The sequence below is a fragment of the Grammomys surdaster genome, unplaced genomic scaffold (assembly GCF_004785775.1).
Source record: "Grammomys surdaster isolate TR1022 unplaced genomic scaffold, NIH_TR_1.0 130, whole genome shotgun sequence".
NCBI classification, from domain to species: Eukaryota; Metazoa; Chordata; class Mammalia; order Rodentia; family Muridae; genus Grammomys; species Grammomys surdaster.
The window spans coordinates 8729225-8751443 of record NW_021604588.1 but is presented as its reverse complement, the minus strand read 5'-3'; the positions used below and the strand labels follow the sequence as shown (position 1 = coordinate 8751443).

The window sequence follows — 22219 nt, the reverse complement described above, 5'->3', positions numbered from 1 at the left end:
AGTGAAAAAAGACAGCTTATTATAGAAGTAGGTGGAGGCCAATGACAGAGGATCATGGAGGAACTGGGATTTTATTCAAAGTGAAGTAGGAAGTTATTTCACATGTTGTAAAAGTTACCATTATGTGTGAGAGGATATATATGGGGTGTGTATACAACAGCATGTGGATGGAAGTCAGAGTACCACTCTATGTACTAACTTCTCTCCATTCACCTTTATGTGGGGTACGGGGAATTGAACTCATGATGCCAGTCTTCCACAGCAGGTACCTCAACCTCCTAAGCCAACCAGGCAGCTCCATTTTATAAATAGGCTAGAAACACAATTAGTTTTTTTAAAATATTTATTTATTTTTATTGTTTTACACTGGTCTCATATTGCAGCCAGGCTGGTCTGTAATTCACTGTGTAACCCATACTGGCTTCAAACTCATGCCACAGCCTCTTGAGTGCTGGAATTATAGGGATGAAACACCATATCTGGGTCCAGAATTTTGGTTTTAAAAGAACACCAACCATTGAATGCAGAATCAACTGGAGAAAATATTACAGTTCAAATTGTCACAGATGATACCTTTTTATAAACACATGAATATGCTGAATTATATATAAATCTTTAAACACAATAATGTACATCATGGAACTTAAAGGAATATAAAAAGAGAACACAACAAAACATAATTACTCAAGACTGAGCTTCTTGCTTATAATTAAAAACAAACTAGTTAAAAGCCTGAAAAGAAGAGAATATATGAAAATTAGAAAAGCTTAGAATAAGGAAGCCTGTGCATGGGAAACAATAACACCCCTGGTGGATATTGTGTTAGGATCCAGATTTACTACACAACTGGGGAAATTTTCCCCTTAAATATAGTTGGTTTAACATGACTGAGACTTCCAGAAAAACCATTCTTAGAGATAACTCTCTCAACTCAGAGCAAAGAACTCCCACAGAACAAAGACTTCTGGAGCAAAGTTCCCACCAGTACATCCTACAACATATGACAAAAGTGGGCTCCTTGAGGAAGGGCCAACAGAACAACGGATAGGAGATTTGGAATGTTGCAAGGGGGAAAGTATAATTTCGTACAGATGGATTTTATTGGCTTTTATTATCTCTTGCTAGTGTCTTGATTTACAGTCAGAAGCAAAGCAAAACCTTTTAAAATGCTAAAATTACTGACTCTATTAAGATTAGTAATTAATCTTGAAACTCATAGAAAATGTGTGTATAAAATTTAACAGAAAGCACACAAATTGGTTTAAAATTGTTGTTGTGTCACTTGTAAACAGTTATTGTGTGCAAAGGGCAAGCTGCATCCACTACCAGATTGTGACTGATTACTACATTCTATTCTGGAGTTAATGTATACCCATTTAAGTATTTAGTCTATGTTCAAAACTTGAACGAAACTAATTCTTTTGGATAGTATTTTACCTTTTAAATGTATTGAGAATAAACTCATTTTTAAGATAAGCATGTGTAGCATCTATGAATTTGTAAAACCCGTTAAGTTTCAAAGTTCAAAGATTACAAGAAAGATGTCGAACTTTTTTTCTGATACCTATATAAACTAAACTGCTCATATTTTATTTTCCAGTATACTCCTTTATTTCAACTTGATTAAAAATATTGACTCTTAAGCCGAAAATTAATACTCCTTTTTAAAATTTTCAATGTAGTCAATGTAGTGTTTTTGATTGCTTTTAGTAAAAATAATGAAAAAAAGAATTAGTAGGTTAAAAAACGCTGATCTACGCATACATTGACAAACGTTGCATGTTTTAATTTTCTAAATTCTACTTAAAACGGAGAAATGGAAGCTCAAGAAGATAGCTTTAGACAAAAGAAAAATTCATCACTTAGAACTTGAGTGTGGTGTGTTGAGGCATTTCTATAGTCCTAGCACTTGGTAGAAGACTTGTGAATTGGAGACCAGCAAGATCTTGATAAAGGATTACGTACTTAGACTCATTCACCAAAGAAACAAGAAATGGAGATCTGCTAGATGTTATTGTCTAGAAGAGAACTGGCCATTGACTATATCTCAGCCGCACTCCATGTTTCTCCATGACTTAGAACCTACAAGCCAAGGATGCTCCGGTACAGCCCACTTCCCAGGCAACACAGGCTCCGCCCAGCTAGTCAGACAGGATCCTTCCCCTCTAGGCCTCCTCTGCCACTGCCTCCCTCCCTGTTTTCTTCAGCCCTCCCTCACATTCCCATAGCCCGCATTTTCCCAAAAGTTATGGAGCAAGAAGAACTGAAACATTTAGCAGAGGCGTGTGAGTGCAGGCAAAGACCGTGTTTATGCTATCCACCGAGACGGCTTTTCAGGCATCGCTCAGGGCAGCCCACAGGCACCGGCCCCTGAATGCCCACGGGTCCTAGTACCACAGTTCGGCGCTCTGATTGGCTGTTTGACTCGTCCACTGAAGGAACCCGGATGTGCCTGTGGAGCTGTGTTGGCAATCTGCGCGCGGAGATTTGGGCACTCTTTGGGTGCCCAGAGCTAGGCGGATGGCTCAGGATTGGGCGGGTTTCTCTGAGGAAGAGCTGAGGAGACTAAAGCAGAATAAAGGTAAGGAGTATTTGCGCGCTGGTGTGGAGTCTCAAGTCTGAAGGACTGGAGGCCTTCCGAGTGAGTGAGGGGGCGTGGGGGCTGGAGCTGCAAGTCGGGGGACAGGGATGGTGGGGTTCCCCAGGTGGCTGTCTTAGCTGCAGAGGCCAGAGGGATGGGCCCAGAGGGTTTCTCTTTTAGCATCCGTTTTCTAATGATTTGATGTTTTCCTGTAAAAAGGGATGAGGCTAGGGAGAGAAAGCGAAGCCACCACCTGAGTGGCTCCAAAGGGAGGACTGTAACACAAATCATTGGTTGTAGACTTGTGGTCAGGGTGAATGAAGAGTAGTACTTAATATACAGCATCATAATTGTGAACTTATAAAACCAGTTATTGGGAAAGGGATCATGAGAGTGAATAAATGCAAAAGAAGTGATATGTATGATACATCTGTATTATGTTTACTTCTGACTACCAGATGATTTTGCGTTTCTTTCCAGTTCTTGGGAGTCAGCAAACCAAAAGAATTTTTTGAGAGGGTATATTTGAAGTGCGTGTATGTGTTTGTGTGCACAAGCACAATGCACTCACATGTCTGTCTCTACTGCCTTCAGGGACACCTGAAATCTGGTGCCTTCCCCCAGGGCCTTATAGACTTATTAGAGGTCACTGTACGGGCTTGCTATAACGCTGCTTCTGATTAATTCAGTTTTCTGGTACTTGATAGGAAACGCTGTAAAACACTCTTGACCTGTGATTGAAATTTCACAAAATTGTCTGTGGTAATCTTGGTTGTGCCCATCACATCTGTGAGAACTTTCTGTCACTCTTGGTAACATTTGTAAATACTTTATTTAAGGGTAAAATTAAATAAATTCTTCCATATCTACAGTTTTTTTTGTGAGAAATTTGGATATGGCTTGGGTACTTTGCAATTTTTAACCTCGATATGAAAATTATCTAGGGTTGACAGGTGCAAAAGGAAGTAAGTTACTAACATGAGGTCAATGTGCCCTATATACATTTGGGAAAAAATGGGCCGGTCCAGGGGTCTTTAAAAACTATCATGAAATTATCGTACCAGATGTGTCCCAACTGATGCTGTCCAGCTGGATGCTTTCAGATTCTTTTATTCTATGAATCATTCTCCATTCACATACCTATATGTACAAAATACAAGCACCTAGAGCTGGTCTGACTCTCAAGTTCTTAGTATCTGCTTTTGAATGAAACATGTCTGGTCTGGGGGTCTCTTCCATCCTTGTCAAGGGGAATGCTAGCCCGAAATGAAACATAACTTCTGCATTAGAGATGTAAAGATGAGCAGGACATCGTTGCCTTTACAGACCTTGTAGATTAATGAGACAGACTGTAAAATAATGTGGTAGTAGATAGTGACCAAATGGTAGCCATAGAGCAAGTTCACGCTGAGGATTTAATGGACACTGGGGGTATTTCATGAAGGCTAAATGTTGCCTTTAGTTTGTCAAGGCATTGGTTTAATGTAGGACACCTGTATGTTTGTTATCTAAAAAGTATATTAAACGATTTCTTTAATTTGGATTTGGTTAGAAGGTGATGAAAACCTAAACTTCAAGGCCTGTCACTTGGTTATTAAATGCCAGATTGTGGGTATAAAATCACTCATCTATGACATCTGTGAGAACAGAACACGTATCTTCTCATCTTTTTATAGCCATAGTGGAACACAGTGATCAGCACAAAAATACCAAGTATTCTACCTCGGGTTTCCCAGTTTTAAAGCTGCAGAAACCAAATCCTCCTTGAAGCTGTTAAGAATGCAGTTTAGTAATCTAGGAAGATGGGATCTGTTGCCAGCAAAAATAAGTACAGGGTACTTTTTGAGACACTCGAGTGCATGTTCCGTCACGAGTGTTCTTAGCCACCTTGTTAATAATATTCAAAAGTTAGAAACAAACCACTTGTTTGCTAGCAGGTGAGAGGATACATAATATGTGTTAGTTGGTCAGACCTTATTAATCACTAGCCACATTCATTAATAATGAATTTGTATAAATTACGTTAATATTTGCGAAAGGAGCACGTTGCAGCTGAGTAGATGATGGTCTAATAGAGTTTATATGTGAACAAAATTAGGGAAAGCAGGTATGTCTTAAGACTCTCTGAGCAATATCAAAGGAGTGAAACAGAATCCTGATTGGTAGAGAGTCAAGGGAGTGTGCTGGGAGGGATAAGTACATACAGAAGCTCTGGTAATTAAGAAATTAAGCTAGAACAGTTTTAATTGAAGCAACAAAAAAACCCTTGAAAGCGTAGCCAATTGTTTAGAATAATGAAGGTTTGTTTTTCAGTCTAGTGTCATGTGTAACATAGGTTGCCAGTTGAAGCTGATACACAGTCATCCATATTACCTTTTGATGCTGTCACATGGGAGTTATTTTTGGAAGAAGAAATGATTGGAATAGAACATTGGTAATTAAATGGTTTCACTAGCAAATAACTTTAATAACAGTAAGTCATATAGTTTTAGGGACTGGACATTTGTATGTAATTGAAATGGTGTCATGGGGAGAGGGGTTTGTCAACCACAGTCATTGACATCTTAAACTGAATTATTTTCAGTCATACAGATTGGAAGAGTGTATGGCATGCATATACACAAATATATGCCATAGATACACATACATACAAATATGTATGATGTATATATGTACACACACATGGTCATGGTTCACATGTAAAATATGGAAGAATGCAGTGCAACCATGCTGCCAGTTTAAAGATAAATATTTATTTCTATGTGTCCTTTGTTATTTTTTATGATCACTTATTTATTGTATGGGCCCCTTGGCCATAGCATAGGTGTGGCAGTCAGAGACTGTCTTGTAGGGGTTAGTTCACTCCTTCTCCCATGTGAGTCCTAGGAGTCAGAGCTCAGGTCTTCAGAGCTAGTCAGTCAGAGCTCAGGTCTTCAGGCTTGGTGACAATACCTGCTCGTTTATCTCACCCACTGCTTTTATTCTTGATCCTAGGAGTCTTGTTCGTCTCTTTGATTTATTTAGTAATTTCCTTGCTATTCTTAACATTTTGTACAATGATTTTTAAACAATTTTGCCAAATTTCAGGGAATAGGAATTTGATTAGAATTGCATTGAATCTTTAGATCAGTTTGGAGATACTTAATATCATCATGTCATTAACACTACCAGGGAGGCTGCATATGCTTCCATTTATCTAGACCATCTGTATGTAATGCCATGTAACAAATTTTAGAATTTTCCCTCACACAAATTTTGAGTGTCTTTTGTTTTTAGACTTTTGTTCCCTAGCTGTGTGGCCATTTCTAGTATTGAAATATTCTCTCTTTAGTTACCATCTCTCGGATAGTAATGTGTGGACATAAAAGAAATAATAGATGTTTTAAAGACAAGGAGTATGAATTGATTCTAACCATCAACAAGGAGCAGAACATCAGAAAGCAGAAGCACAGTGAGGTACCACCTTGTGCTCTTGTGCTTGCCAAAGTTAAAACATTAAACAAGACAACACCAAGTGATAGAAGGGATTCTTGCACATTGCTGGACAAAATATGTCTTGCAGAGCAGTTTAACATCAGTTTTATACTTTATCACCCAGTAGTTTGTGGGCAATATCCAAGGCAAAATTTAGTACGTAAGGAGATGTAACAGGCAGGTTCACAGAAGTAAATCTAAAACCAACCTCAGTGTCCCTCAGGGGAAGAAGATAGGGAAACTCTGGTTTGTCACTCTGAGGGATGTGTCTGAGCACTAGAAATGAATGATTGTAGCAGTGTCAATAGTATGGATACTGTTAGTGTGACGCTGAGGAAGAAATACTTGCTTGTGGTTTTGATGAAATTAATACTTTTTAGAAATATTTTTAGACCAATAAGGGAATGATCAACACATGAAGACAGGGGTTAGAGAGAAGGAAGTAAGTACAAGACACACAGTAGATCTCACACACATAGCCTCTCGGTTAAATTACACACACACACACACACACACACACACACACAAACACACACACACAAAATTCCCTGGGGACTGAAGAGAAGACTTAGCATTTATGAACTCTCACTGATCTTCCAGAGGATGTGGGTTCAGTTCCCAGCACCCACTTGGCAGCTCACACCCTTAAGTAAACTACAATTTTTGGGATCTGATGTTCCCTTCCTGGTCCCTCTGACCGACATATACATGTACATATGCAAGTACATTGCTGTACTTACATGCAAGCAAAACACTCATAATACATAAAATCCCTTTCTAAATTATTTAACTTTTCAGGGTTTTCCCCTCCTTGCTTTTGATTATCCAGTTTTTAAAATATTAATAGTAATGATATTCATCAGTAATGTTTACAAAACTAACATCTGCTTGTTGGCCTCTGATATCTTTTGCTTTCTAGTTCTGAAGATTAGACTCAGAGTGTCATAATGTTTCCTCCCCTCTGAGCTGTACCGTCAGCCTGGCTTTTAGCTGGGATATGCCACTGCAGATTAAGTCGCTTTCCACTATAGCATAATATAGGTTTTGATGATTGTTACAGTCCCCTGTATTTAAGACCACGTGCAGTTCATATAAAACTGCTATTTAGGAGCTTGAGCCAGAGCTAAGTGGTTGAGCACTTGCCTGGCATGTGCAAGGTCTGGGTTCAGTCCAACACCACAAAATAAATAAAGAAGTAAGTAAATAAATAAAAATAGAAATAATTTTTAAGAGCCTGTTTTTAATTGTGAAAATCAATGTCTGGCTGTATTGGCCGAAATTACTTTAATGACAACAACTGACTAGAAGTTACTGTGGCTAGTCCTCCTTGTACTAGATTTACGCTCCTCTGTTGGCTCTAAGTTTCCAGAATGTAGTATTTAAACAGTATGTTCTATTTTCACATGCCCTGATTGCTAATGAAAAATATATCATTCTAAGCATCATATCTATGCTCTGTAAAGAATATAAAGTACAATAGACATAGTTGAGTTACAAAGGAACTAATTATTCAGTTAATGTTTTCAGTTGAAACCCAAATCAGCGTCAGTGACATTTTTGGGTGTTTTTAATAAGAACATTAACCAATAGTAATCTTTATTGTAAAGGAAGACACTTTGTATTTGCTGAGAAAGTCCATGTCTTAGTTATTTTTCGTGTGGCTGTGATAAAATACTGTGAGAAAAGCAACTTAAGGGAAAAGGATTGTGTTGGCTCACAGTTGGAGAGTACTGGCCATCATGATGGAGAGTCCCTAGAGGCAGAAGCTTGGGGTGACTGGTTGTGGCGCATCTTCATTGGATATTAGCAGCAAAGCTCAAAATACCCAAGATACAACTCACAGACCACATCAAGCTCATGAAGAAGGAAGACCAAAGTGTGGGTGCTTCAGTCCTTCTTAGAAGAAGTAACAAAATACTCATGGGAGCAAATATGGAGACAAAGCATGGGACAGAAACTGAAGGAGGGGACGTCTGGAGACTGTTCCACCTGGATATCCATCCCATGTGTAGTCACCAAAGGCAGAGGCTGATGTGGATGCCAGGAAGTGCATGCTGACAGGAGCCTGATGTAGCTGTCTCCTTAGAGGTCTGCTTGAACCTGACATATACAGAGGTGGATGCTCAAGCTAACCATTGAACTGATCATGGGGTTCCCATTGGAAAAGTTAGAGAGAAAACTGAAAGAGCTGAAAGGGTTTGCCACCCCATGAGGAGAGCAACAATACCAACCAACTAGAGCTACCAGGGTCTAAACCACCAGCCTGGGAGCACATAAGGAGGGACCCATGGCACCAGCTGTATATGTAGGGAAGGATGGCCTTGTTGGGCATAGGTGTGAGAGAAGTCCTTGGTCCAGTGAAGGCTGGATGCCCCAGTGTGGGAGAATTCGTGAGTGGGGAGGTGGGAGTGGGTGGATGGGTGGGGGCACATCCCCCTAGACCCAGCCGGCGGGGGGATGGGGTAGGGGGTTCCTTATTGGGGGGAAGTGGGAAAAGGGAATCACGTCTGAAATGTAAATAAAATACCCAATTAACAAAAAAAGAAAGCAGAGAACAATGAATGCCTGTATTCAACTCACTTTCTCTCTTTTACACAATCAGCCCAGGGAACCATGTCACTCACAGTGGGTGGGTTTTTATCACTTCAGTTAACCTAATCAGTAATCCCACATGTATGCCTATAGGTCTATCTCCCAGGTGATTCCTAATCTCATCAAGTTGATGATTCAGATTAACTAACACAGGACACAATTTTTAATATTATCTCTGTCTTAAAAAACAAACACCATTTTCCATGCATAGCTCATTCTTTCCTTGTCTCCGTGGGTTAAGTACAGCAGATAGTTTACAACTGGAATGACAGATGTTGAGTCCAACCAACAAGTCTGAAGCAAAGCTGATGATTGCAAAGTTTTCGGCTTTACTTTGCAAAGTTTTCATTGATATACTTGTACTTCAGTGGTTGGTGTGTAGAATTTAAGCTTCACACTTGAAAAGTCTTTGGTTGGCTGGATTTTGTTCTTTTTGTGCTGGGAATGAGCTCAGAGCCTTGCTAGGCAAATACACCACTACTTTGTGACACGCCCAGCCTTAAAAGTCCTGTTTGACTTACTCACTTGTAAGGACTCATAACTTTATACCATGTATTATGAGAGGAAAATTCCTTAATGATTTGCCCTAAGAGTTTAATCTTGGTATAAATCATCCCCCAAAGGAGCATCATTTGTGTTTTAAAAAGAACAACATCCCTGTAATTGTCTTGTCTTTCTCTGTTGTTTGTTTCAGGCTGCTGTTAAAATTAGCTTGAATCCATTGATTAGAACTAATCTTGTGTTTGGTGAATGAGTATGCCTTTAACCGATCTCTGTAAGCTAAAGTGTTGCTGGAAGTAGCATTGAATCCGAGGAAATGATGTCACATGTGAGAACCAGCCGTTGTTGTTTCTGTAGAACAGGAAAAAACAAAACAACAACAAAACAAAAAGCAAAAAAACCTGAATCAATCCAACAATCCAATTGGCAACTTAGTTTCATCAAAATTAGTCAGTTCTTTCATAGACCTCAAGTCGAAATGAAAACTTTGCCTGTGTCCTTGGACCTTATTTAATGAAGTAGATTTCCTATAAAGATGAACTGAGGACTAGGATGGGTTTTGTTAAATATTAACAGTGTGATATAAGAACTGTTGTGCCAGGAAGATGGCTGACTTTTCCTGGGTTTTCAAGATAGAGGATGGGAAGGAGGGGGCCCCTGCGAATTACAGACATTTAATGCCACTGCGTTATATTTTTAGAGAAATGATCATTATTTATTGTTCAACAAGCATGCTTCATTCGCTCTCTTTTATGTAGATCCATTTGAACCTCAGCGCCGTCTCCCTGTGAAAAAAACTCGACAGCAGCTTCAGCGAGAAAAAGCCCTTCTAGAGCAGAGCCAAAAGCTGGGCCTTCAGGATGGATCGGCCTCGGTGCTCCCAGAGCAGCTGCTCTGTACACCCAAACAGAGAGCCAACAGTCAAAAGCCACGCCCTTCTTCCCCTGCTGCCCCCAATCCCTGCACACTCCCCTCTTCCTCTGGCGATGGAAAGCCACACGGTGTTGAAAGCCAGCCACAAGAACCAGGACTCGGGAATTCCCACCATGGTCACAGAAGTGCCGAGATTCAAACTCCAAAGCCAGATTGCAAAGTGGAGAAAAAGAAAATGGAATTGTTAGTAAGTCTATGAGACTTTTCATCTTTTCCTCCCAGGGACTTAGAAAAAATATAGTTTGTTGAGGTTTTTCCTAGAATCTACCACCTAAATATATTAGGAGCTAAGTATTTTGTTTTATCATTTACTCTTAACAACAGCCTTAAAATTCATGCTTATTGTTTTCACCTTATAGAGGAATTATTTAGGGCTTAGAAAAGATACAATTTTCTTAACACTAGACAGGAGCCACATCCCAGTAAGGCTAGCACCTGGGCTAAGGAAGAAGCTGTCAAGTCTTGAGACCACAGTGACCTACACAGTGAGTACTGGGCTGAGCTGAGCAGTACAGCAAGAGCGTTCTCAGATTTACACATTCACACCCAGGCACATCTGCAGACTGGGGACTGTCTCCCTAAAGCTAACATACATAGCCAGTAAGTAACAGAGTTGAGGTATCTTTGTATTAGAACCTATATAGTTTAGCTCTACCCATATAGAAATTTCTATTTTCTAACTTGTGAATTCTTAGTAATGGAAAGAAAAGATGGCATTTGGTTTTGTTTTTCTTTTTCTGAATTTTTTCAAAGTGTCTTATCTTTTTCCCATATCAGATATATTCCTCATCTCTGCTGCCCCAGCTTTTGTGTCATGAGAGTCCAGAGTCTGATGACAGAATTCATTTTAATGAGATACATAAAATTGCATTAATTAAGTTTGTTTGCTTGGTTTTTGTGTTTTTACAGCAGAGCCTCAGTATATCTCAAGAAGGCTTTGAATTCATGATTGTGATGGACATTTTAGATGACAAGTCAGTAGGAAAATCATTGGATTTTAAATACTTTGGGACATCCAAAGAGACAGTAATTTGAGGAAACACTGATTTTAAAAAGTAAGAATTTTGAAATGATAAGCTTGGGAAAGGAGAGCTATATCCTGCAATGTTCTATGATGACATCTCAGTTTTCTGAGAGCGGCAAAGGCTAAAGGGGAGTAGGGAAGTGAAAGAGAGCACGGATGAAGAGGAGCCTGCCTCCTGGGGTAGCATAGGACCAGAGCTCCAAGGGGAAAATATCCTGGTTAAAGTAGTGATTAGAGAAATGACAGGTGTCTGTACAGTTTGGGAGAGGGACCCAGGTGAAGTGGGCCTGAAGTGTCTGTGGAGTGGAACTGTGAGGAAGGGCTGATGCTGACCCCGGTGGAGGCAGGGTTAGGAAAGAAAGACTGGATGGGCTGGACAGATGCCAGCAGGAGGAAGAAAGATCGTTGCTGTCACCTTTCAGTTGATAGCTTTATGCCTGTTGAAATGTGCATGCACCTTTCTCAGAGCCAGACATGTTAGGAGATGCAGTGCATGTTTTAAGACCTTTGACTTTCTGTTTTACTGTATTACACTTGCCTTTAGCTAAGCCAACTGCTCATTTAAAACTAAGAGTTGGAGATAAGGGACTCATATTTGTAGTATACATTCATACATGTGTATGTAATAAATAATAAAGGCTGTCGACTTAAAGGGGGGTCATGGGAGGGGTTGGAGGGAGGAAAAGCAAGGGCAAAGTGATGTAATTCTGTTTAGTTAAAAACCTGTTTTAACCTTTTTTTTTTTTAATTTGGAGAATAATGAGCAAAATGAAAGAAAACATAAGAAACAAACTGGCTAAGATGTTGAGGAAATCTAGACTTTTCATAAAGAAAATTCTAGAAGGTAAAACATGACATCAATCTCATACCAGTGTGCTTTGACTTCCGTTTTACATTTGTTGTTTTCCACGCATATATTTCTTTGTACTATGAAAAGAATGTCACAGTACTTGCACTCCTAGTTCGTGGGTTCCTAGATTATACACATATATAGATTTCAGAGGTCCAAGTTATGGAAGCCTCTTTACTTCAGACCATGTTCTTTGTTCGAATTAGAACCGAATAATGAATTGCAGATGGGTTTCTTGTAAGGGAATTTTTGAAAGAAAATATATGTAATCTGCCTGATTAAATTTTGTGCGTAGGAGACAGAATGGTAAGGTGTGGTGTTGGGTAACAAGTCTTTTTCATAAATTCACTTTTGTGCCTTTTTTTTTTTTTTTCAGGCAAGAGAAATCTCGTTGGGAAGTCCTCCAACAAGAACAGCGACTGATGGAAGAGAAAAATAAACGTAAGAAAGCCCTTTTGGCTCAAGCCATTGCGGAAAGGTGAGGCAACCACCTCAGCAGCCTGTGACCTACAGGCATCTCTGTAGAGCTCATGTTTATTCTCCCATGCCTTCCCCAATAAACCGATAGTTTCACTGCAGCTTTAGTATACTTTAAATGATACTGATATTGAAATTCTGGTTCTACCTTTTAGGGAGAACTTTTGTTTTAAGTAATGAGTCACTTGTGTCAGCTGCAAGTGAGATGGCATCAGTGTTAAGCAGCATCTGTTAACACACAGGCACAGGGCAGCAGACGTAGGTGTCGGTGTGCATGAGTGAGCAGTAAATGCAGATTTTAGTTTGGATGTGATAGCATCAGGCATGTAGAGGAATAAGTGCACTACAGAGTGGCCTACACTGTTGGAAACCTCACTGTGTTTCTTAAATAATTCACTGTGTTTCACTGGTAACTCCCAGCAGCCATCATATACACCATGTGAGGTCTGATTTTATGTCTTCTCCTGTGCTATGTCATCCTGGCCCCACCTGCAGCGTTCCCCATGGAAGCCGTTCCTCCCAGCCTCTGCTGCCCTTCCTGCACTTTGCATGCTACTTTCTAGTCTTCTGTGGCCTCAAGGTGTGTCAATTAAGTAGTGACTGAACTGAGTTCGAGCAAATATTCAGTGACGTTTAAGTCATCCAGAAAGGAGAGGTGGAACTTGTCTGCTCTGCTAGCATTCCCAACAGGGAATTCCCAAACAGGAAGATTGTTTTAAGTTTAAGATTAGCCTAGGCTACACAGCGATACAGCAATACCCTGTGTTAAACTGGTGTTGCTTGAGGCTTGAGTTGAGTAAGGGTAGAGAAGGTGAGAGGAAGATACTTAGAAAACTCAGAGAGCGAAACATTTGGTAAAGGGTTCTTTCCCCCTTCTAGAACAACTTCTCATGAAGCATAATAAAGATACAACTCACAAGTTAACTTATATTTTAAGAAAAGAGCAAAATATGAGTTAATAATACCATCTTTTCCCCTACAAGTGATTATGCTTTTAAAAGAATTCTCTTAGTCTTTACTAAGAGTAGAGACTGCTTATTGGGGATTTTACAAACGAACGTAGGTATATTCAACTTGCTGTAGTGGTATACACCTGTAATCCTGGCACTTGGAAGGTAGAGGCAGACAATCGTCAGTGCAAAGCCAGCTTTGGCCATGTTGTCCCCTATAAGAAAAAGAGTGGATAGATTCCATACTTCTCTGCTGTTGATTAAGACAGAATAACATAGAGATGGCAGGGTAGAGAAATGCGACAGGGTTATATTATTAGTAATGGATAATGAAGTACTTGAAGTAAGACTTGTGCTGGTTAGTGAGTGTGGACAGAAAGGGGAGATCTGTGCCTAATGCAGAGAAAGTCAAGAGTGTAAGCTGCACTTTGGTGGTGTCACTGGAGGAGGTTCTACTCCCTAGAGAATGTGTGTGAATCTTTGAAATGAGCAGATTAGTAATTAAAGGTTCGAGTTTCTGTTTATTACTCTGTTTCTGGCCTCCCTCCCTCCCTCCCTCCCTCCCTCCCTCCCTTCCTTCCTCCTTTTTTTTTTTTCTGTGTGTACACTTGGCTATGGTGTGGAGACAGATAAGTGATTGAATCAGGTGTGCTTTTCAACAGAAACCAGCGAAACAAGATGAGCCTGAGGAAATTGAAAGCATAGATGTTTTTAGACAAGGAAATGTTATGTAGTTAGACTGTGTCTTCATGTCCAGTTTGGGTGGAAGATGAAATGGACTTAAGAAGGAGAATGGGCTTTGAAAAGCTGTGTTGGATACTTCCATGTGAAGTAATAGTGACATATCCCTTCAGGACTTCTTAGAGAACGGATGTAAGTTCACAAATAAACTGTTCATCGGAGACCTCTATAAAGATCTTAGTTTGTCCTTTCTTCATGAAAATATACTAATAGAAAATTTAATAAAACGAAGAGAACAGAGTATTTATTTTGTCTCAATTCTGATTTTTTTCTAATTTTTGAAAAGAATGTCATGAACTATAATTATATACACAATTACTATCCTTTTTCATTTATATCATGTATGGAAATGTGGTCTTAAAGTGTTTTCTCTAACTCACATTCCTGGATTTCCAGATCTAAGAGGACCCAAGCAGAGACCATAAAACTAAAGAGGATCCAGAAGGAGTTGCAGGCCTTAGACGACATGGTGTCAGCTGACATTGGAATCCTCAGGAACAGAATTGACCAGGCCAGCTTAGAGTATTCCTATGCACGGTGAGTGGGATAAGAGGTCTGAGCAGTCTGGCTTAGCTCATCATTGCTAGCCATGCTGGTGGGCTTTATGCACATTACCAGGAAAGCCTCATGAGAATGCCATCAGTAACATGCTGACTCAAGTGGCCACCTGCCCCGAGATAACCTTGCTGGAATTCCTGTTACAACACTTCCTGAATTACTCATCTGCATTTTAGTGTTTCTGATTAACCTTCAGCTCATTAACATTGGAGACCCTGAGCAGGATCTATCAAATTATATGCCCGATTAGCTTACTGCAGAACTATATGATTCTAACAACTAGTCTCTGTTCTTTCCATTAAAATTTTGACTCTTTGATGAAATTTTATGGCATTTGAGTCAAATTCTGACTTTATTTTTTATCAAAGTAAAAAAAATTAATTTATTTTGAAAAAGCTTTTGAATATAAGCTAGGAATGACGGTACATGTATATATTTCCAGCACTCAAGAGGCTGAGGCAAGAGGATCAGTGCAAGTTCGAGGCCAACCTAGGGTACAAAGTGAGATTCTGTCCATGAGTACAAAGGAAAATTACTGTGCATATTTTCTTTAATGTCCTCTAAGAACTGTGAAGTTTGTTTTTTTCTTGTTTGGTTATACTTTGTACAAAATGGTCTGCTATCATGTGCTTCCTTGGCTTTCAACTGTTGATATTTTTTATAAAGGAAAAAAGCATTGTGGAATATTTTTAAAATGAATAAACACATGTAAAGAATTACATGGGCTTTGCAAACAGATAAAAGGGCAAAAAATGGGCCAATTTCAGGGTTCTCGGTCCCTGTAACATCGCTTTAATCATCGCCGTTTGTCTTTTCTTCACAAGGGAATGCTGTGCTAATGACTCAGCTTTGTATCTTTCCCTGTAACACTAGAAATCAATCCGAATGCTTCATTAGTCTCGGGGAAACCACAGCCTCAGAATGTTTATAGAACAATTTAATAAAGTGGAAATGCTTGGTGATAGTTTTAATTCACTGTTTAGTGTTTAAAAGAGGCCTGTGGTTGTCCTTGTGACTTGGGTAATTGTTGTTTCCTTATATGCTATAAGACTCTGTGTGTTGGCTTTATTAGTGGACAGCCTAAATTAATGCCATCAGGAGCTGATAACCCGAAGTTCCCAATTTCTGTTACTGTTCAGGAGGTGACTAGAATTTTGTTACAAGTAAACTCAGCCTTAACTTTGAGCACATCTTATTCTCTGTAGCTGAGCTGCCAGGGGCTCATTTTCAGACCACTCTAGCCTCTCACCATAGTCCCGGGTCAGCAGGAAAAGAGAGAGAGTGTGTGTGTGGGTGGGTGGGGGGGTGCATGTGCACACTTTAAATGAGTTCTTTTATTTGAGATTATAATTACATCAGTATTTCCATCTCTTTCCTCAAACCCTCCAATATACCCCTCCTCGCTATTTTTTTAAATTCATGGCTTCTGTTTTTTCATTAATTGTTGGTGTGTGTGTGCATGTGCATGTATTCCTAAATACATAAAAACAGTCTGCTCAGTTTGTGTTTTACTTCTGTCCTGAGCAGGTTACAGAAAGATGTCTTTTTCCCATTGGATATTAGGTAGGACATGTTGGTTTTAGTTTTCCAAACCATAGAGAAGGTAGAAACACCAATTTTTATTGAAACTGCAAAGAATTCTTACACAGTGTTTCACATCATGTATTTTTATTTCATGTGTTTAATAAGCTAAAGGCATCATTTACATGATTCTGTTACTGACATAACTATATGAATGGATGCTGGTGTGTGAGACACTTTTTCAAGGCTAAACTCTGGAGATAAATCTGAGAAGCAATAGACTAGAAGTAGGATTGTGTCTGGTTCATTGATAAGATTAATACAGAATTTTCTATATTTGTATTTGTGGTTATTGAGGAATTATAAATACTTATAAATGTTTCCTATTGAAATGATTAGTTGCATGTGGAAATCGCATTTCCTTTTTATCCTTAGGAATACATTTTCACTCATTGCTTCATGGGATTGAAGAAATTCATTTGAGTGGACTATTCTGCATACTGACACTTCATTCCATGAACAGTTTTCCTACTTAGACTCCAGCTTCCTAGGACTACTAAATAGTTACCAGAAGTTATATGCCTTAAAATACCTGAAAGTTCTCAGCCTACATTTCTAGAATGAAAACTAGAAACCTGACATAACTGTGTTAACAGGGGTATGATTTCTGAAACACTTCATGGATTTCTTTTCCAACCTCTGATGACAATATCTATTCCTGAACTTATGGGCACAGTTGTCCATCCTGTGTCTTCATAGTCACTTAGTCACATGTTTCCTCCTGTCTCCACATTTTCCCTGCCCTCTCTTATCACAGGTTCCATGAAATTGTAATTGGGATCCACTGTAATTCAGAAACCTCCTCTCAACGGCCTCAATCACCTCTGTTCTCCTAGAAACTAACTTCTAAAGTTTCACAGATTCCAAAATTAGTATTTTGAGGAAGCAGCATTTTAGCTTACAATTATATTTGAATTTGTCTAGCAGCATCAAAATGCCTTTTTCTGTCAATTTTCTCTATTTCCAACATATGCAATAAATTTCAAAACTTGTTCAATTTTATTTGGAGAAAACTAAGAATGTTAAGATGATAGTATTACACATTCTTGATACATAATACTTGGAACTAAGCACTAGGGAACTAACTGATAATAAGTTATTTGGTTATCACATCATTTCTGTTTTCTTGATATTTTATTTTTTTATCATAGATGAGAGCTAAAACTTTCTGTGGTGATGGGATAACAAAATGTTTCAAGATAGAGGTAGAAGATCTCTTAGATCCTGGTTTATTAACCATGATTCCTCTGTTCTTAAGAAATTCTAAGAAAGGATAAAAAGCATATGTTAATTCATACAGACAGTTGAACTTTCCAGAAAAGAGAAAAAAGACCTGTAAATTAAAAGAGGATCAGTACAACCCAGTGGTATAGAAAGGGTTAAAAAGTGAACTTTTTTTAAACTTCAAAGATACCAAGACCAAGAGACGATTTCTAAAATCTTTAAATAACATTAAATCACTCTGTGTCCCCTTAAAATAACAAAACAATTCTGTAATTACATTTCCAGTTCAGTGTGCCTTACTGTCTAATGTATAATGATCTTATTATGCTCTTCCAGAGTACCCTTTCTACCCAGCTTCAGTATGAGCGACAAGACTCTTAGGCTAATCGTGTAGTTTGTGAAACTAACCAATATTTTAAACAACAGTCACTCTGTAGGAGAATATATGTACTTGTTTTAGACCAAAAAGACTTTAAATAAACAAAATACAGAATTTTAAGTGATTTATCTAGGGTAAACCCAGACCAGTGGTAACCTAGGGACCTGATTGCAAATGTTAATTTCAATTCCGTATTCATGTACCCAGTCTGTAAATCTCTACTGACTGGGGAGGCAGAGGTGAAGAGTTAGGGGTAGGAATAGTCCCAGAGAGAATGTGGGGAAGGCTAAGGTATTTGTATATCTGTAATGTCAGAGCTCTTCACTTAATGTGAAAACATTCATAAGCAGGCTATGTTACCAAATGTAGAAATAAAGAACCTAGATACCCAATAAAGTTCTTTTCGCATGAGAAGTTACTGAAAAGCTATGTATTCATTCTTATGTTTATTAGGTAGCAATAAAATAAAAGATGTATAATAAATGAGCACTCTGTAAAATTTAAAACTATAAATATCAGACCCCTAAATTTCCTATAGTTTCAGATAATGTCACTAAATGGCAATGCTGGTTTTTACTTGGGTGCTCTGAAGGGAAAATCAGTTTTGGGGGCACTGGGAAGGACTCTTGAGCTGTTTACACTGCTGAATCTCAGGCCACATATCTCTGTGACTCTGTTGCTGTCATTGTTTTGCACATAGACCCAAGGCTGGCTTCAGTAAGTACCAGAGTTGTGCTACTCGTTTTTGGTCTTTGCATGACCCCTTTTCTCTGAATCCTTCTGCAGAAATTCAAGTACTTCACTCCAGATGTTTACCGTGTTAGTATACTAGAGATTTATATCCATTCCAGGCCATTTCATTCACAGACCAACGACATTAAGAACTCCATTTAAACTGAGATAAACAAGGCCTTTCTGAGCCTCATTCTTAGTATGGAGAGATTGAGTGAAATGAATCTGATGGAGAGCCATAGCCAATAGCCATTCTGGCCCATGAGTGTGAAGGAGAGCTCAGGTAGAAATGGTGTGGCTTCTTAGCATTGAGAACAGCCTGTGACTCTGGTGACTTGCCTGTAATACTGCTCCTTGTATCCTGCTGTCAAAGTATTTTTCTCTCCCTTAGCTACCCTTTCCAGATAACTGTGCATCCAAAGACCAAAAGGGTATACAGAATGGACAACTGAGGACAGGTTTGAACCTTCAGTTCTCTACGTCAGAGCCTTTATAATTTTCATTGTGACTTCTCAAGATAGAATCTCTTACGTCAGGAGGTTTAGTTCTTTCTTATTTTCTGTAAATTATACTTAAAGTTGCATGTTAGAATTAGTGAAGTTAAAGACATCATCAAACTGGTAAGCTAGCAGGGCCTTCACAAATATTAGTGGTAATTAAATTGAACTAGTTGGTAAATTGGAATTTCCTTCCTTTCAGGAGAAGAAGAAACCTACTTCATTCTAAAGAAAAGTATCGTTATATAGAAGGTGAAGACATGATAGCCTTACTGTTTATAGCAATCTAATGCAGGGTGTTGGAGGGGATTTCAGGGTGGCTTCTTCCTAAAGTTTTGTTACTACACAAGAGACTGGCATTACCTATCCACACAGCTTATACCTCTGCAGATACATAAAATGGAGTTCCTCTCCTTCTCTCCCTCCTCCCTCCTCCCTCCTCCCTTCCCTCCTCGTATATGTTCGGCAAGTACTCTGCCATTGAGCTGTAGCCTCAGCCTATAAAATGTCTTTTACCTGTAACAGTAGACTGTTGTTTGTTGTATGGAACGACCACAGCTTAGCCTAGAGATTTTCAACTAGGAGTACTTGTGGTACCGGCAATGTCCAGAGAGACCTGGTGTCCTAGTTTAGTGTATGGTGGTACTAACAGAAAACACGGTGATGCTGTTCCGAATCCTACAGCCAACGTGACAGCTCCTCACTAGAGAGAAGTCTGCGGCCCAGATTATCAGTGTGGACTTGGAGGAGCCTTGCCTAAACTGACCCTGGCCTGTGGTTTCTGTTCTTGGTATTTACTTCTTGCCCTACTTGGTATCATTTAGTTGACTGTTCTCTGTCTTTATGTTCACTCCTTATGAACCTTATATTTCTCTCCCGGTCCATTAATTAAGAGACATGAATTTTCTACTTTTTTCACCTCTTGTTTTGACTCCTGTGAATTTAACCAACCTTGTATTTTGTGACTTCTACTAACTGTCTTGTGCTAGCTCACAGAGAGCAGGTTCCGGGTTTTCAGTGCTGTCACACAGGTAACCTGAAATTAGCCAGAGTGGCAGTATTTATACAGCATTGCACGGCAAGTGCCACAGAGCTGAGTGTTCTACCTTCCTCTTTGCCCCAGAACTGACCTGCCATCAAATGAACTCTCTTCACCTGCTGTCACTCAAGTACAGCAGACTCATTGGCAGTAAGTTCAAATAAGGATGTTGTGATAGCTTTCTAGCCTAGCTTTCCTTAGGTGTTGTCGGTTATTGTTAAATTATCAGTTCCATAGATTCATTGCATTTCATTTTGCATTTTGAGTTTGTTTCTGACCCGAGAAAGCTTCTTAACAGAATGGATGAACTGATGTTTGTTTCTGTCCTTATAGGAAGCGCTTTGACAGGGCTGAGGCTGAGTACATTACAGCAAAGCTGGATTTACAGCGCAAAACCGAGACAAAAGAGCAGCTCACTGAGCACCTCTGCACCATCATCCAACAGAACGAGCTCCGCAAGGCCAAGAAGCTGGAGGAGCTGATGCAGCAGCTGGACGTGCAGGCCGATGAGGAGGCTTTGGAACTAGAGGTGGAGGTTGAACAGTTGCTTCGAGAACAGGAAGCAGAGGCAGCCAAACAAATGGTTCCTGCAGAGAGGCTGTGTCAGCCGGATGGTGAGAATGTGTCTTCAGAACTGGTTGGGGAGAACAAAGAGCCTCAAAAGCAAGCTGCTTCACCCGAGACAGACAAGCCGGGCAAGTGTTGCAGTAGTTCTCCCCGTAGACTAGACTGCCCAGATCCAGGGGCCAAGAACTTTTCAGCTGCTGTGGCCACATGAGGAACCAGTGCTTTTTCAGTTAACGTATTTCCGGGGTAAATTTTAGGCTGTCTCTGATAAAACTTCTTTAAACTTGTTTGTGTTTGAATCAATGCTTAGTGTTAGTTAGTATGTTAACATGTCAAATCCTTCCAAAGTCACAAGTTGTGACTGGTTCATATCTAGGGACTGTTGACCCCTCAGTATTCCTTCAAGCCTTGTTTCTGAGTTAGAGTAAGTGACTCCCGGGGCGGGACTGCTGGGGGCCCTGGGTTTGTCTTCCAACACTACAAAACAAGCACAGTGGTAGGAGAAAAACTACATGGCTTCTCAGCCCTTGGCCAAATTTAGCTTGTGAGAGAACATTGAGACTGTATGGCCTTCTATGCAGTCATTAAAAAGACAAAAGTTCTTATATACAGAGAGGAGTAGAGAAAAACAGGTAAAAATTACCTATCTGGATGCTACTAGAGCCACTAGACAAAGCTTGGAAATCCCAACTTATGTAAGGAACCAGACAAGCTAAGCCAACATTATTTTCCCTTGAATTTGTCAGTAAATGGCTTCTTGTTTACACCTGAGTTTGGTTAGTTGATACACATCCATAAACAAACTGTGTATGTGTAGCTTTACTTTTACTGTACTTTGTTTTCCTTAATCAATGAATTAACAGATACAATTTAGACAGTGAAAGTGTTTCTAAAGTGACTGTAAAAATGGCAAGTCATTGATTATCCAGCAGTGGTGTGTTCCCTCTGTAAAGCTCTGTAACGTGGGCATTTATATGTCAGGTATTGATTCTGCTGTCATAAAGCATTGAAATCGTTAAAGTACTCATTTTCTAAGTGCTTTCATAGTTTGTTAATCACCTGTTCCTGAAAACTTGACTGGTGCATTGTGCTATATTTGAATGTGTATAAATATTTTAGTTTTGCCACAAATATACAAATATTACCTTAAATTATGATCAATTTATCAGAAATTACAAAAAATAAAAAATATGTTTCATTCATACAAAAGGAACTGTTATTAAAGGAGCTAATGATAGCTGTTTCTGTAATACATTGTAGAAAAGCTAGGGACATCCTATTTTTGAATTATTGTCTAAGACATTGTCTGGTAGTAAGTATGCTTTGTATTTTTCTATGACCTGAGCTACAAGTGTAATTTTCCATCACTGACTTCTAAACACAAACATTTATTCGATAGTGTTTTTATTTATGAATGAGACACATACAAATTTAAAACTTCATTGCCCAGTACAGTCTTATTTTTCTAAGGAATAAACAAGTCTGATATGTTTACAGTATGGTCTTTCATTTACCTTAA

General features: G+C 39.2%; 1 protein-coding gene across 4 annotated transcripts; it reads left to right on the top strand.

Annotated features, from left to right (window-relative positions):
• Positions 1 to 2451: 2451 nt before the first annotated feature.
• On the top strand, positions 2452 to 22196 carry Gorab (golgin, RAB6 interacting). 4 transcript variants are annotated; one of them, XM_028759175.1, is made up of 5 exons: positions 2452 to 2581; positions 9907 to 10264; positions 12332 to 12433; positions 14520 to 14660; positions 20467 to 22196. In XM_028759175.1, exons 1-5 carry the CDS (start codon positions 2521 to 2523, stop codon positions 20909 to 20911), a joined length of 1107 nt encoding a protein of 368 aa, XP_028615008.1. In that variant the 5' UTR covers positions 2452 to 2520; the 3' UTR covers positions 20912 to 22196. The 4 variants fall into 4 exon arrangements, with proteins under 4 accessions (XP_028615008.1, XP_028614982.1, XP_028614991.1 ...); XM_028759149.1 differs by lacking the exon at positions 2452 to 2581 and having other exon boundaries at positions 10173 to 10268; XM_028759158.1 differs by lacking the exons at positions 2452 to 2581; positions 9907 to 10264 and adding an exon at positions 11006 to 11136.
• The last annotated feature ends 23 nt before the right edge of the window (positions 22197 to 22219 follow it).

Bases quoted from the DNA above. Each gene is read 5' to 3' on its own strand.
- Gorab (XM_028759175.1), top strand. From the start codon at position 2,521: ATGGCTCAGGATTGGGCGGGTTTCTCTGAGGAAGAGCTGAGGAGACTA. The intron at 2,582-9,906 runs GTAAGGAGTATT...TCTTTTATGTAG, and splicing joins GAGACTAAAGCAGAATAAAG to ATCCATTTGAACCTCAGCGC. The intron at 10,265-12,331 runs GTTAGTAAGTCT...TTTTTTTTTCAG, and splicing joins GAGAAAAAGAAAATGGAATT to GCAAGAGAAATCTCGTTGGG.